At 38.9% G+C, this 16,662-nt stretch overlaps 1 protein-coding gene across 8 annotated transcripts in view; it reads right to left on the bottom strand.

Moving 5' to 3' along the window:
* Positions 1-16,662, bottom strand: part of GRIK2 (glutamate ionotropic receptor kainate type subunit 2) — a 401,313-nt gene that overhangs the window by 84,155 nt on the left and 300,496 nt on the right. For all 8 annotated transcript variants that reach the window (XM_061369881.1, XM_061369874.1, XM_061369873.1 and 5 more), the window contains one exon: positions 14,611-14,828. In XM_061369881.1, the coding sequence (XP_061225865.1) occupies positions 14,611-14,828 (218 nt within the window). The remainder of the gene's footprint in view (positions 1-14,610; positions 14,829-16,662) is intronic.

Here is a 16,662-nt window from a genome sequence, read left to right as displayed (position 1 = left end):
GGCTGCTTGGACATGTGTACTTTTTTCTGGGTAAAAATATGGAGTGGTGGTAAACGGATTTAAAACCAGTTGGTGGCCAGTCACAAATGTTTTTCCACAGCATTGAGGCCAGTTCTGTTTAATATGTCTATCAATTATCTGGACAAGGGGATCAATTGCACCGTCTGTAAGTGTGCAGATGACAGCACATTGGGTAGGAATGTTGATCTGTTTGAGGGTAGAAAGGGTCTACAGAAGGATCTGGCAGGCTGGATTGATGGGCTGAGGCCAAATGTATGAGGTTCAACAAAGCAAAATGCTGGTACTTCACTTAGGTCACAACAACCCCATGCAGTGCCCCAGGCTTGGGGAAGAGTGGCTGGAAAGCTGTCATGCAGAAAAGGATCTGGTGTGTTGGTCAACAGCTGGCTGAATATGAGCCAGCAGTGTGCCCAGAGTCCAAGAAGGCCAATAGCACCCTTGCTTGTACCAGAAATAGTGCAGACAGCAGGACTAAGGAAGTGATAATCCCCCTGTACTCAGCACTGGTGAGGCTGCACCTCAAATCCAGTGTTCAGTTTAGGGCCTCTCGCTACAGCAAAAACTTTGAGTTGCTGAAGTATGTCCAGAAAAGGGCAAAAAAGCTGGAGAAGTGTCTGGAGAATAAGTCTTATAAGGAATAGCTGAGGCAACCGGGGTTGTTTAGCATGGAGAAAAGGAGGCTGATGGGAGACCTTACCACTTGCTAAAACTACCCAAAAGGAGCCTGAAGTAAGGTGGATGTCTCTTCCCAAACAATAAGCGACATACCAGACAAGAGGAAATGGCACAAGCTGCACCAGGGGAGGTTTAGATTGGATATTAAAAAGTTCTTCAGCAAAAGTGTTGTCAAGCATTGGAAAATGATGCCCAGGGAAGTGACACCACTTTCCTCCATAGTAGACATGGCACTTAGGGACGTGGTTTAGCAGTGGAGTGGTAGTGTTACGTTAACAGTTGGACTCAATGATTTTAAATGTGTTTTCCCCTAAATGACTCTACGATCTCAAAACATGCTTTTGTATCATTTTTTAATAAATCAGTGGTCTATATTGTAGAGATTAAGGGTCTTGAATACATTAAATACAAGTTAAAGTAATGCATGCGTACTGAAAAAAAATTAAAAGGCATCCATATCCAATAAAGCTATGTAATTATTACCATAAGTGTATTACAAAAAGGATTGTTTAACCATTCTCAAAAATATTCTATCTGGAGCAATGAATAACTCTTTGAATGAATGAGTAAGACTTTAGGTGGTGTGATGGGCTGTTCTAGCACTGGAAACATTTCTCTACAAAAAACAATGCTAATGCAGTTGGACAACACCTCAGTAGTATCGTATATAAAATGACAAGGTGGAACAAAGAGTTTACCTCTGATATTGAATAAAAGCTTTCAAGCTGCTTCAGTGGGCAGGAATTGAACGCTGAAGGCTGCTCATATGTCAGGATCTCAGACAAAACAGGCTAAACCAAGAGATAGTTGACTCTAGAGAATCGTTTCTGAATCACAGTCCCAGGACAAGTCATAGATCAAATCTGTGAACTTTACATCATTACTTGGTGATCTATCTGCTTTGAAGAACAAGATGATTATGTTTTTCCAGACTGTGATTGTTAAAATGTTCAGATGTGCTCTGAATTTCCTGCAAAGTTGTTTGCAGTTGAGGGAACCTCTATAATCTATTTCAGTTCTTTCTCACATGGTTCATGATCTAAAGACAGGCATAAACAGAAAAAGGTCAAAAAGCAAAGAGAAAAGGAAAATGCCATCACCCTGCCTCCTGGAAGAAAGTAGCAGGAGAAGAAGCGAAAGGTAGTAAGGCTACATAAGAATTACTCTATGCTTTTCTGAGGAAAAAGCCTTGCAACCTATGATCAGAACTCAGAGTTCTTACATTTTCTTACAATTGGCCCTGTCATCAGTGCCATTACAGGTCCTGAAGAGGCCAGAAAGTGAAGTACATAAGGTGGGAGAAAGGAAACAAAATGACTTATGAGAGAAGCTAAAACCTACAATAGTACATCAGGACAATTTGCAATCTGAAATATCGAGAATTACATTGCTGTCGATTTTCTCACCCTCACACCTCCAAATGTCTAGGCAACAGAACTTACTTCCCAAAAAGTGTGGTTTTCCAGTGGCTTTCACATTTAGGATGGTGATATAAGATTCATCAGATGATTAGGGCTGTAAAGGACCTTGAAGATCATTTGGTTTGAACCTCACTGCCATGGTAGGGACATCTTCCACTAAACAAGGTTGCTCAAAGCCCCATCCAGCCTGGCCTTGAACACTTCCAGGGATGGTTCAGCAACAGCTTCTTTGGGAAATCTATTCCAGTGTCTCAGCACCAAAGAGCTTCTTCCTTTTAACTAGTCTAAATCTACCGTCTTCTAGTTTAAAGACATTACCCCTTATCCTATCACTACTTGCTCTTATAAGAAGACCCTCTGGCTGTCTTGGGTACCTTTTAGTTACTGGAAGGTTGATATAAAGTTTCCCCAGAGACTTCCCTTCTCCAGGCTGTCTTCATGGGAGAGGGGCTCCATACCTTTGGCCACCCTGTCTTTTGTTGGTAACAATTCCTGATACATTTTAGGACTCAAAGTGAGGTCTGGATAACATGTGTCTATCAGACTTGAATTCCTACAGACAAATGTACAGTGAGTGGCCTCTGATTGCTTTTTTCCTGTGTTTTTATTCAAGTGGCAATTAGATCTTGCTATATTTTACTGTACTTTACACACTGAGAAAGACGAACTTTATTCAGACAAACTCCACCTACAATATGAATCATTAATGAATGTGAACTAATTAACGCTTACTGTGGTTGAATTCAATTTTGGAAAATAATACAAATGTCAGCTTCTTGCTGGTATGCTCATTTTACCTCTACATTATAGTCACACTAAGAAATACTTATGTAACAGGAAAGCTTGATGGGACTATAGGTTACATAGTTCAGCCCTGTCCTGGTTTTGGCTGGCATAGAGTTAATTTTCTTCCTAGCAGCTTGTATAATGCTGTGTTTTGGTTTTAGTCTAAGAATAACACTGATCACACCCTGATGTTTTATTTAGTAAGCAGCGCTTACCACGGTCAAGGACTTCTCAGTCTCTCATACTCTTATACAGTGAGTACACTGGCACAGGTACAGGAAGCCAGGAGGGAGAAGAGACAGGACACCTGACCCAAACTAGCCAAAGGGGTATTCCATACCACAGCATGTCATGCCCAGTATATAAACTGTGGAGAATTACCTGGAAGTGACCAATCGCTGCTTGGGTTGTCTCAGTATTGGTCAGTGGGTGGTGATGAGCTATTGTATTGTACATCATTTGTGTAAATTGTTATTTTTCAAATTTTCCCTTTAGATTTATATTCTTTCCCCTCGTTATTCCCATTATCATTATTATTTCCATTGTTGTTAATTTTTTTTTTTTTTTATTTTAGTTATTAAAAGGTTCTCATTCTAACCCATGGGGTTTACATTCAGTTCTCCATCCCATGTGGCCTGCGGAGGGTAAAACAGGAAGGGTGAGTGAGCAGCTGTGTGGTAATTAATTACCAGCTGCATTTAAACCCCAACAAGCTTACCTGAGAGTTCTGTGGGAGATCAGCATAAACCCCTATAAATACTTGGGGTAAGGCAGAAACAGATGCTGGCTGCGAGAAATATTAATTGATCCAAAGGTAAAGAAGACTTTTCCTAATACCAAACTAATACCTAATTTATTTTTTATTTCTCTACTAGATTTCCTTTCAAAAACAGCTAGTGGGTACCCAATTCATATGTTAACTAAATAATTCAATATCTAATTATTGTGAATTACTTTTTTTTTTTTACTGGAAATTTGTTTATATTTCTTTAATAAGAATCTGAAAAGCACTTGTACATGTTTCATCAGTTTCTAAGAGCTGTAGCTGGAGACAGGTGTAAATGATAAATATGAATATTGGAACATAATTATCATTATACCACATGTTTTCAGCAGCTCATTAAGAGTGATTACTATTTGGATATATGTCATATTGCAGTATAAATCTTTGCAGAAATGAAAAGTTGACTACTCCTTGTGTTAATTTTTTTTCAGCCCCTAATGCAGAAAGGAGGGGGAAAGGGTGTAAGGAATGTGGAATGGCAAACAGGAAGGCAAAAGGCATGGAAAAAGTTAAGGATGTAAAGGTAGTGGATTTCTACCACTTTCCATCTCTTTTTAGCTTCATGTCTGAGCACTGAGATGCAAGAGGCAGCCAAACAGCTCTTACTTACTGGAGGAACAGTAATGGCTCTGACAACCCCAGAGAAAGCGGAAGGGTCAAGACAGCATAAAACCATTTCAGTCACTTTGTCCCAGTACCTAGAGAGTTGGTTGGAATGAGGCCTTTTACATGAATTAGTTCTTCTTCATGCCCTCAGATACAAAGAGACAGAAAGTTTAGACAAAAGAACTTAATGGAGGTAAATTTATCTGAATTTCCTCTATTTAGAATTCAGATGCATTGGTGCTCTTGTTATAGTGTGTGATAACGCATCGTCTAACCTACCTACCTAGCTTCCTTGATCTTTTAAAGAATAAGTAGAACTCAGTGAGGCAGAGGTGTTTTGAGGTCTTAGCAAAGCATTTATCTCATTCTTAGAGACTCTGTCATTGCAGATTCAGTTCTTGTAAGTGTATGGAGCAACCACAGACTTTGCTTTACAGGTTTGCAACTGTGACAACTTTTGTTGTACATTCACAGTAGTAGTGGTTAACTGAGTAGATGTTCTTGTAAATTCAAAATAATGAATTTCAACTGCATGTGTTTCTAGTAGTGAAGCCCAAACTATCACGATTAAAAGAAAAAAAAGGAAGAAAAAAGAATTATCCAGTATATATATTCAATTCCCTTTTTTAGTCAAAAGTTCCACATGTGTATTTATGCATGAGAACAAGACTGTATTTCTTACATTCAAATAAAACTTATCTATAAAGAGATATAATTTGAAAACAAACTGAACATGTATCTCTGGTATCTGCTACCAATTATTTTTAAATGTTATCCAGATCAAAATATGGAGGCTGGGATTTAAAAATAAATAATTTTCCATTAGTCACTGTCAGTCAGTGGACACATGAGAAGCTCAGAAATGGTGTTTCTTTCATTTTTGACTTGCAATAATTCTACCAAATAATTGATGCGTAATGCTAAACTTCATACCGGTTTATTTGCAGAATTCAGCTAAAGGCTCTATGTGTGTATGTGCCCATGTCCATGTACTTGTACATACATATGTATTTGTTAAACAGAAAAATGTATTTTTTCTAATACAATGTTCAAACCCAGTTTGAAAAACACACTAAAGTTTTACTGGCTCTTCACATGCCAATGCCAAAATCATTTAAACAAATTACTTATTATTGTTGATACCTTTTTTTTTTACGTAGGGGGATCTGTCACTTGTACTCCAGTTGCAAGCAGTGGGAAAGTTCCCCTACAATTCCTTTCTTCACCTTTAAAAGACTATTTCTGAGATTTTGCAATGTATAAGTAGAGCTCATGCTATTATCTTTAAAAACAGGTTCAGAATTTGGAAAAGGAAGGTAAACGCTAAGGACTGAATTATTGCCCTACAAAATTTCCTGAAGGAGGTGATAAAAAATGGCTAGGGTAAAAAGCTGGGGCAGAGGACAGGAGCGAAAAGGGCCATCAGCATGGATCATTGTGGAGAAAAAGCAGTGAGGGAAGAAACTGAAGATATCACAGTAAAGTACAGCTGGAGTATAAAAATGTATCCTGAAGAAAAGGGAAAAAACAGGCAAACCTAAGTGATAAATAGACTAGTCTACCAAATAATTCTGAGATGTGTGTCAGCTTTCCTGAGTTAGTCCCCTATCTGATTTCGCCAAGCGATTTTGAAAACAATGCATTCCCTTCAAAGCTTCCATTTCCTTATCAACAAAATAAGGGTATAAAATATACAATTTACGCAAAGAGCTTAGAAGACCTTTAATTTGTGATACAGAAGCAATGACAGTAATCTACTCTTATTACTTTGCTTTTTTAGTATTTGGTATGCAAATGCTAAGTAACAATAACTGAGAAAATTAGTATCATGGATAATACTGTACCAAAATGTAAAAATAAAAAAATATTGATATTGAAAGGCACAGATATGAAAAATATATGAAAAAAAATGTAGCCAGCAACTTCGTAAAAAAAAAAAAACTTAAAACTGCAGACTACCTATAAGCATATGTGCTGTAGTAGTTGCTTTGTGTGTGAGGATAGACAGCTGTGGTACAAATAGAAGCAGGGTTGAATTAACATTATTCTTCTCAATTTCAGAACTGTCATTCAGCAAGAAAACAGAAACCAGAAATTTGAGAAGAATAGACTAAGAGACCACAGAAATCAGAGGCAATGAAAAATCTGAGCTTTTTAATCTAATAATAGCTAGTGTAAAAAGAGTATTTTTCATTAAAATAATTTTTTTTTTTATTTTATTCCAAAGGAAGGAAGACAGGCTTCTGAAATTTGAAAGTGGTCACTAGAGACAAAAGCAGCTAAGAAGAAGAAGTTCATAACTAAGAAAAACTCCTCAATTTGAGAAACACCACAAGCCTAGCAGCAGATACAGTTTGGAATTTACTTTCACATTTCTTTCCTTCTTATTTTGTATAATACTAAGGTTTTATTTGTTGTTGCTAATGAAATGGCTCACAAGACCTACCAGGCGTGTAATAGACTTGTGAAATTACTTCCTTTCCATGTTCAGACTAGACAAGCAGATCTTAAGGGGAGAGAGCACTGAAAATTTCCTTAACTTTCTGGGTTCTAAAAGGAGTTGTAATGTCATGTTTCTCAGTCCATGAGGAGGCATACAATGATCTGAAGGACCTAGTAAACCTCTGGAGACACCATTCTTGTTTTTCACCAAAGCTATTTCACAGGGATGTTTGACCCTCATGGGTAAACAGCATTTTCAACACATATTCCCTGTGCTGTCTGAGATTTTAACATTAGCAGGTTTTAATGTAGCAGTTACTTTGTTTGTCTGATTCCCATTTATTTTCTCCTTCAAAAAATATACTTTTATTTTAGTATCACACGGCTCTGGCTAGGTTCCAGAGTTTTTTTTAAGACAGAATTCAATAGACTGCTATATAGATAATTTATGCAGAAATTACTGTCAGTTTCATGGGTAGCTACCAAGCTTCACTGTGATTGGAACTAATAACTATTACCAAGATATGATAATTTCATTTAACATTAGGAAACCATCTGGTGCCTTCATGTCTTGTTGTAACACAATGCCATGGTTTTACCCAATCCACTCTCATTAAAACAAGACAAAGCAGTTAAAGAAAAACATACAGATAATAAATTTATCCTCTCAACCATTTTTTGTGCAACCCTCTCCCCCCCCGAACTCATACTCTGGTAGACTTTTGAAGTGAGATGGAGTTACTAAAAAGTAATCTGAGCTCCTGTATAATGAAGTCTATCTTTTTCACTGAGTAGCCTCTAAGTCAAAAGCATAATATGTTTGGGTTATGCTGTACCCATTTTCCTCACAGTTGCTGCATGTGATGGATGAATCCAGCCAACTCTTAGATAAGTTGTAGCACTTATGACTCTCACTCTTGAAGTTATATACCTTATTTCTAGTTTGAATTTTGCCTAATTTTGGGTTTGAAACACTGGATCTTATTATGCCTTTTTCTGCTAGATTGAACGGTCATTTCCTGTCAAAAGTCTCATTCCCATTAAGGCATTTAGAGACTATGATCAAGTCACCTCTTAACCTTATCTTCAGCAGATTAAACAGACTGATCTTTAGCCTCTAACTACAACGTTTACCTCCAGACCTACAGTAGTTCCTTCACCTTCAATGAAATCTTTCCTATTTTAAACATATTTTCAAAATGTGATCAGCAGAACAGAACACAATAGTTCATTAAGTTTCCATTAAGTCTGATAAAATGGCAGTGCTACTTCCTACTTGAAATTTACTTGTCTATATATCAGAGAATATAACATACAACATTTAAACCTCTACTTTAACTTCCTGGTAAAACAATTTTTTTTCTGAAAGGAATTTAAAATGTGACTATTTACCCTGGTTTTTTTCATACCATGCAGAAACATGCAACTCTTCTGTCTTTCTATCTATATTTGTCTATATTATCTACCTCCTGTGTCACTTCTGTAACTTAAGATATTTTTCTGATACATTTTGTCTTCCTTTATCAGTTTCATGTTCTTAAGTATTTTTTATATTATTATTTAGTAGTAGTATGTATGAGCTGTTCAACTCTAGTAGTACCCTTGAAGGCAATTCCATTTACAGTCTTACTTTAAAATATTTTCTTGCATTTTCTTTTTCTTCATGTAATAAATTATATTTCTGAAGCAATTTGCTTGTACAAAATAGAAGTATATTTTGGAAACACACAAATATATATATACTATGTTTACCAGAATGGTAATCTGTTTTTCTGAAACTCAAAATCATTAGGTAAAATACCTAATTTTACCAGAAAGTTTACTGTAACAGGCTATATACAAATGTTTTGTTTTATCTTTCTTAGAATATTTAGTTAAATAGTATTCTTACACAGATAGCTGTAACAAATAGCATTTACATCAAGCAAATTCTAAATTCCACCTGGAAGTTGCTTCAGACACTAAATTAATCAAATGAGATTATGTAGTTTCTATTTACTTTTAAAGCATGATTTTCACTTACTGGCTGAACTACAAGAACAGTTGTAGCTACTTCTTATACTAAAGTTTAGATCCATTAGGTAAACAATATCAATTAATTTATGTACTTCTGGATAAGATGGTACACATCAGTAAAATATTTGGAATCATTTGGTTGGTACTTAGAACAGGAGTTCTTAACTACCAGTGCATTCTCACATCACAAAACACTTACTAAACATGATATGTTCATACATAAAGTCCAGAAATGTTCCACAGAATAAACCTTAATTTGACCTTAAATGTAGCAACTGAATAAACAAATCCTGTGTTTTGTTCTGATTTCTTTTCTATTCACAGTGAAGAAGAATTTGTTAATTTACTACAAATAATACTAATGTATGTGATCTGACACAATAACTTTGTTATGTGTAAGTCTAGGTTATTCCAACTGCAAACAAAAATCTTCAATGAAGTATGTGCAATTGCTATTTCATTAGAAGTATCTTCTCTCTAGCTATTGGATATAATATACTAGGTAAACACAAAATATATCCAGATAAATAGAAACAGCAGAAAGAGAGCAGAAAAAAAGACTTGTGCAGAAAAGGGAGCAGCATAGGGAGCAAAGAAAAGGAATTAGAGATGTGTGCACTTCCACAGGGGTGTGATGTAATAGGTATCACAGAAACATGGTGGGATGGTTCCTATGACTTAAGTGTTGGAATGGAAGGTTACAGGCTCTTTAGAAAAGGCAGGCCTGGCATACGGGGAGGGGGAGTTGCTATTTATGTCAAGGATAGGCTGGAGAGTATGGAACTCTCTCTGGGGACAGGTGATCAGTTAACAGAGTTTGTGGGTCAGGGTTAAAGGGAAAAAAGCTATGGGGGACATCACGTACACAAGTCCATGAGACCTCATGAAATCCCTCCATGAGTCCTGAAAGAGCTGGCAAATGAAGTTGCTAAGCCACTGTCTGTCATATTTCAAAAATCTTTGCAGTCAGGTGAAGTTCCCAAAAACTGGAAAAAGGGAATATAACTCCCATTTTCAAAAAGTGGAAAATGGATGACCCAGGGAATTACAGACCAGTCAGTCTCACCTCTGTGCCTGCCAAAATCTTGGAGCAGATTCTCCTAGAAGACATATTAAGGAACATGAAAAACACCAAGGTGGTTGGTGACAGCCAGCATGGCTTCACTAAGGGAAATCCTGCCTGACCAATTTGGTGGCTTTCTATGATGGGGCTACGGAACTGATGGATAGTGGTAGAGCAGTTGATGTCATCTAACTGGACTTGTGCAGTGTTTGACACTGTCCTACATGACATCCTTGTCTCTAAATTGGATAGACATCAATTTGACAGATGGACCACTTGGTTGATAAAGAACTAGCTGGATGGCCGCACACAAAGAATTGTGGTCAATGGCTCAATATCCAGCTGGAGACCAGTAATGAGTGGTGTCCCTCAGGGATCGGTTTTGGGACCGGTCTTGTTCAACATCTTTGTCAGTGACGTGGACAGTGGGATTGAGTGCACCCTCAGCAAGTTTGCCGATGACACCAAGCTGTGTGGTTTGGTTGATATGCTGGAGGGAGCAGATGCCAGCATTGCCATGTTTGTAAGGTGGGCTGGTACTGACCTCATAAATTTTAACAATACCAAGTGCAAGTTCTTACACTTGGGTCGAAGTTACCCCAGGCACAGCTACAGGCTGGGCAGAGAAGAGATTCAGTACAGTCCTGCAGAGAAGGAGTTGGGGGTGTTGGTTGATGAGAAAATGAACATGAGCCAGTGATGTGTGCTTGCAGCCCAGAAAGCCAACCGTATCCTGGGCTACATCAAAGTGAGCTTGACCAGGAGGTCAAAGGAGGTGGTCCTTCCCCCCTACTCTGCTCTTGTGAGACCTCACTTGGAGTATTGTGTGCAGTTCTGGTGTCCTCAACATAAAAAGGACATGGAACTCATTAGAACAAGTCAAGAGGAGGGCCATGGGGATGATCATGGGACTGGACCACAGTATCACAGTATGTTAGAGATTGGAAGGGACCTCAAAAGATCATCTAGTCCAATCCCCCTGCCGGAGCAGGAACACCTAGATAAGGTTACACAGGAAAGTGTCCAGGCGGGTTTTGAATGTCTCCAGAGAAGGAGACTCCACAACCTCCCTGGGCAGTCTGTTCCAGTGTTCTGTCACCCTCACTGAGAAGAAGTTTCTTCTCAAGTTTAAGTGGAACCTCTTGTGTTCCAGTTTGCACCCATTACCCCTTGTCCTATCATTGTTTGACACTGAGAAGAGCCTGGCTCCATCCTCGTGACACTCCCCCTTTAGATATTTATATGCACTAATAAGGTAACCCCTCAATCTCCTCTTCTCCAAACTATAGAGACCCAGCTCCCTCAGTCTTTCCTCATAAGGGAGATGCTCCACTCCCTTAATCATCTTAGTTGCCCTGCGCTGGACTCTCTCCAGCAGGTCCCTGTCCTTTTTAAACTGAGGGCCCCAGAACTGGACACAATATTCCAGATGAGGTCTCACCAGGGCTGAGTAGAGGGGAAGGAGGACCTCTCTCGACCTACTAACCACCCCCCTTCTAATACACCCCAGGATGCCATTGGCCTTCTTGGCCACAAGGGCACAGTGTCGGCTCATGGTCACCCTGTCGTCCACCAGGACCCCCACGTCCCTCTCCCCTACACTGCTCTCTAACAGGTCTTTCCCCAATCTATACTGGAACCTGGGGTTGTTCCTGCCCAGTTGCAGGACTCTACACTTTCCCTTGTTATATTTCAAGTTATTCCCCGCCCAACTCTCCAGCCTGTCCAGGTCTCGCTGAATGCCTGCACAGCCTTCTGGCGTGTCAGCCACTCCTCCCAGCTTAGTGTCATCAGCAAACTTGCTGATAGTACACTCAATTCCCTCATCTAAATCATTGATGAATATATTAAATAATACTGGTCCCAGTACTGACCCTTGAGGCACTCCACTAGATACAGGCCTCCAACTAGACTCCGCCCCATAGACTACAACTCTCTGGCTTCTCTCCTTCAGCCAGTTCACAGTCCACCTCACTACCCAATCATCCAGACCACACTTCCTCAATTTAGCTGCGAGGATGCTGTGGGAGACTGTGTCAAACGCTTTGCTGAAGTCAAGGTAGACCACATCCACCGCTCTGCCATCATCCATCCACCGTGTTATTTCCTCATAAAAGGCTACGAGATTGGTCAAGCATGACTTCCCCTTGGTGAAGCCATGTTGACTGCCCCTCATAACCCTCTTATCCTTGATATGCCTTAAGATGGCACCAAGGATAAGGTGTTCCATCACTTTCCCAGGAATGGAGGTGAGGCTGACTGGTCTATAGTTACCCGGGTCCTCCTTCTTGCCCTTTTTGAAGACAGGAGTGACATTTGCTTTCCTCCAGTCCTCAGGCACCTCTCCCATTTCCCAAGACTTGGTAAAGATGAGGGAGAGCGGTCTAGCAATGACCTCCGCCAGTTCCCTCAGCGCCCACGGGTGCATCCCATCTGGACCCATGGATTTATGGATGTCCAGATCGCTCAACTGGTCTTTAACCCATTCCTCATCGACTAAGGCAAACCGCTCCGTTGACCTGTCTTCATCTGAGGTCTCAGAGGTACAGGGCTCTTCAGGACTGCCTCCGGCAGAGTAGACAGAGACAAAGAAGGCATTAAGTAACTCTGCCATCTCTGTATCTTCTGTCACCAGGGCACCCGTCCCGTTCATCAGCGGGCCTACATTGCCTCTGGTGTTAGTTTTATCTGCCATGTATTTGAAAAAGCTCTTTCTGCTGTCCTTGACCCCTCTCGCCAGCTTTAATTCCAAGGAGGCCTTAGTCATCCTAGCAGCTTTCCTACATCCTCTAGCAGCAGCCTTATATTCTTCCCAAGTGGCCAGCCCTTCCTTCCATGACCTGTAAACTCTTCCACTTCAGCATACCCAGCAATTCCCTATTTAGCCACGCAGGTCTCCTGGCCCTCTTCCTTGACTTCCTATGTGTCGGGATGCTCTGATCTTGAGCTCGGAAAAAGCAGTCCTTGAACGTCAACCAACTATCTTGGGCCCCTTTACCTTCAAGCAGCCTAGCCTATGGGATTTCCCCTAGCAATTGCTTGAAGAGGCCAAAGTTTGCCCTGCTAAAACCACCTCCCGTATGAAGATATTCTGAGAAAGTTAGGGCTGTTCAACCTGGAGAAGAGAAGGCTGTGTGGAGACCTCATAGCAGCCTTCCAGTATCTGAAGGGTGTTATAGGGGTGCTGGGGATGGACTCTTCATTAGGGACTGTAGTGATAGGACAAGGGTTAATGGGTTCAAACTTAAACAGGGGAAGTTCAGATTGGATATAAGGAAGAAATTCTTTACTGTGAGGGTGGTGAGGCACTGGAATGGGTTGCCCAGGGAAGTTGTGAGTACTTCACCCCTGGTGGTGTTCAAGGCCAGGGTGGACGAGGCCTTAGGTGATGTGGTTTAGGGTGAGGTGTCCCTGCCCATGGCAAGGGGGTTGGAACTTGATGATCTTAAGGTCCTTTCCAACCCTAACTATTCTATGATTCTATGAATTAGAACAAGTTCAAAGTTTTTTAACAAACAAAAATGAAATTGAAGTCTTGCACTGTTTTCTGGTAACTCAATAAATACTTTGTGTCATCTCCTTGTGGCCTTAAAACAAGATATAATTAAATAATTTAAACTCTTTTAAAAACCTCTGTCTTCAAAATTTCAGTGTTGTTTCCTTTAACTGCCGCACATATTTCCTGGCAGCAAGAGACTTCTAACAGATTAGTTACTTATATTAAGTTAATCCTTTTCGAACATGCATTCTGGAGAAAATACTCAGAACCTTCCCAATGCTATAAGTTTGCAGCAGTATGCTATAAGTTAAGCAACCTAAAGCGTTCCAATACGCAGAACTTGAACTGACTTGGATTACAAGGTTTATTGTGAGGTGTCCCTGCCTATGGCAGTGGGGTTGGAACTAGATGATCTTAAGGTCCTTTCCAACCCTAACTATTCTGATTCTATGATTCTATGATTTTTATTTCCAAGCAGAAGCTGAACCCCTATAACTTTTATAAAAAATGAAAAGCTTTGTATACATTTTGATTTGCTCTAAGGTAGTAAGATTAAATAGTGACTATTTAGCCTTGATAGCTAAACAGATTTTGTACTGTATGAATCTGATGAGAGGAATTGATAGCACATAAAACATTCTTCAGTTTATGCACCAGTTTACAAGTTACCTTGGACCTCCATTTGTCTAATTTCAAATACCAGTGTAATGGACACAGCAAAGCTTTAGGTGACTGCATAATAACTCAAAAAAAAAACCAAAACCAGAATACACTAGCTAGAAGTCTTCAAAATGTAGCAAAGATCAGACAAATATTGGTAAACACCTCTTTATTTGGAAGATTTGAGACACCTCTGTGTTATCAGACATGAGTATGAGAGCAAACTGTTCTCTCTCCTTTCATGCATACCTCTAATTTATGGACACTTAAACGATTGATGAAGTTAGAAAAGAAGATTTCTCTGTAATTCAGCATCATATTTCAGTATATTTAAAATGGATTTATTTTAGTATCAGATTAAAAGGACTAGACAAGCTCTCAGAATCTGAGCTTTTTTGTGTGAGCCCCAAATTTCATTCAAAAGATTCTCAAAAATATGAAGTCCTAAACTTTTTTCTCAGCCCAGTAACTAAAATTCTTAATGTAGTCCATTTGCTTAAAGAAAAGTCCTCAAAAAGTGATTTTCAGATGCTTTTGATGTCAGCAAGACCCGTATCTGTTGCTTCTTAATAATGTGTACGAGTCCTCCCTCTGCAATTGGACACAGCATCTTTTCAAAAAATAATATAAAACTTACCTTGAAAAAAGTCATGGTTGCTCCATCTTCAACTGTCCCATACTCTATCTTTGTTTGCTTGGCCAAATCATCAGCAGAATCAATAGGGGATTCCATACGTTCCACTGTCAGAAAGGCGGCTAGGTTAGCAGTATACGAAGAAATGATGATAAGTGTGAAAAACCACCAAATGCCTCCCACTATCCTGGTGGAGAGGGCTTTGGGCATGAGCTCAGAACCTAATGAAAACCAGGGGAGAAAGGTGAAACCGATGCACAGACAATAATAAGTGTTCAGCACTTTTTGCCACAGCAGGGAGATGGAATCACTGTGCAAAAAAATCTTTAGGCTACAGGCTTACATGTACTGCTTGTATAAACACACACAACTGAAATGAACAATAAGGATTGATTGCACTTATAAAGACAGACCTTTTTGGAGCTGTGGGGAAAACATAGAAATGGGAGATTCAATGTTCAATGCCTCTTAAAATTTATAAATATATACATAACAACATGAAAAAATCTGTTACTTGAACTGGCTTTCCAGAAAAATTGCAAATGTTCCATCCCTGGCAGTGTTCAAGGCCAGGCTGGATAGAGTCTTTGGTGACATGATTTAGTACAAGGTGGCCCTGACCATGGCAGTGGGGTTGGAACTAGATAATCTTAAGGTCCTTTTCAACCCTAACTATTCTATGATTCTGTAATTCCATGATTCTATGATTCTATGAAAAATGCTGTCTGGATTGAGCCTTTAAGTTAATATTGAACCATTTGTATAGTTCTTCATCATCAAGACACTACATAAATATTAAGTACTTTGTAAAAAGTCACTTAAGTAATTAAAAGCTACTGATGAGAGGAGCAGGTATAGAACAGAAGTATTTACTATCTGAAATATGAATTCTGAAATCTTTTATAAACATGCTTTGGGCTTTTGCCATTAACATTGCTGTAAAGGGTTGCTCATTAACTGCTAATATTAGAAATAAAACCATCTCCCATCTCTGGTAGCCCCACAGTTACAGATGAACACAGGTGGCTATGCCACACACTTAATTTGATAGAGCAGCAATGAAAATATTAGATTGCTAAGCATAAACTGAATAAAGATTATAATGCATTGCTGGAGTTGCCTGTTCATGGCACTAAAGAATAGAAGGGAGAGACAGCTACTGTATAGTAATTTGCATAATTATTAATGTTAATTTAGAGTCTAATGAGACAATTTGAAGCACATAAACTCCTCTCGTGCCTAATTACTAAAAACAGGAAAAAATAAAATTCAATGGAATTTACAATTGCAAATATTTATCATAAATGAGCATGTATGGATTTTTTTCTGTAAGATTTTAACTGAATTGAATGAAATTTCTGATAATGTTGAATAAACAATTTCAAGCTTCACTGTAAGAACTTTACATAAGATCTCTAAGATGTAGCTGGAAACTTGTTTTCAAAAAATCAGTTTCACCATATTCACTATACAATCATACCAAAATGATCATTTTTTTTAATTGCTTAATATGTTTGATTTTAAATCTCCTGGGTAAAATGGAATGAAGGCAAGATGGACTATTTTATTTCTGTTAAATTTTAGTATTTATATTTAATTATTTAAGGAACTGGTCCAGCAAGGTAACACATCTTCATATAAATGAAAGATTATGCCAAACTTCCAAAGTCAATGCCAAAAAAAGAACAGAAGAAGAGGGAGGGGAAGCCAAAGAAAAGGAAAAAAGAAGTGGTATCATAACTGGACTATCATATTAAAAAACAGCCCATCTTACCCTGCAGTTCATCTTACCCTTGCTGTTTCAAACAAAAAAAGCTGACAGACTTGGACATGACAGCCAACTCCAGCTCCACACTCTGCCTAGAATTCTGCAAGGAAAAAAGTAAAAAAGTACCTTTCTGATGTAGTTGCTCCTAGGCCCTGTTAGTCAGACACTTAGACACCGTAACACTAACAGATTTCCCAATATAGCCCACCATCATCAACTCTTAAATTGTTCTTGTTTCATTTAAAAAGCAACACCAGTAAAGTCAGATAGGACTGGGAAGAAAAGAA

The sequence above is a fragment of the Neopsephotus bourkii genome, unplaced genomic scaffold (genome assembly GCF_033783945.1).
Source record: "Neopsephotus bourkii isolate Nb327-2 ecotype Australia unplaced genomic scaffold, CSIRO-AGI_Nbou_v1 NB_1511, whole genome shotgun sequence".
NCBI lineage: Eukaryota > Metazoa > Chordata > Aves > Psittaciformes > Psittacidae > Neopsephotus > Neopsephotus bourkii.
This window is presented reverse-complemented; position numbering and strand designations above follow the sequence as displayed.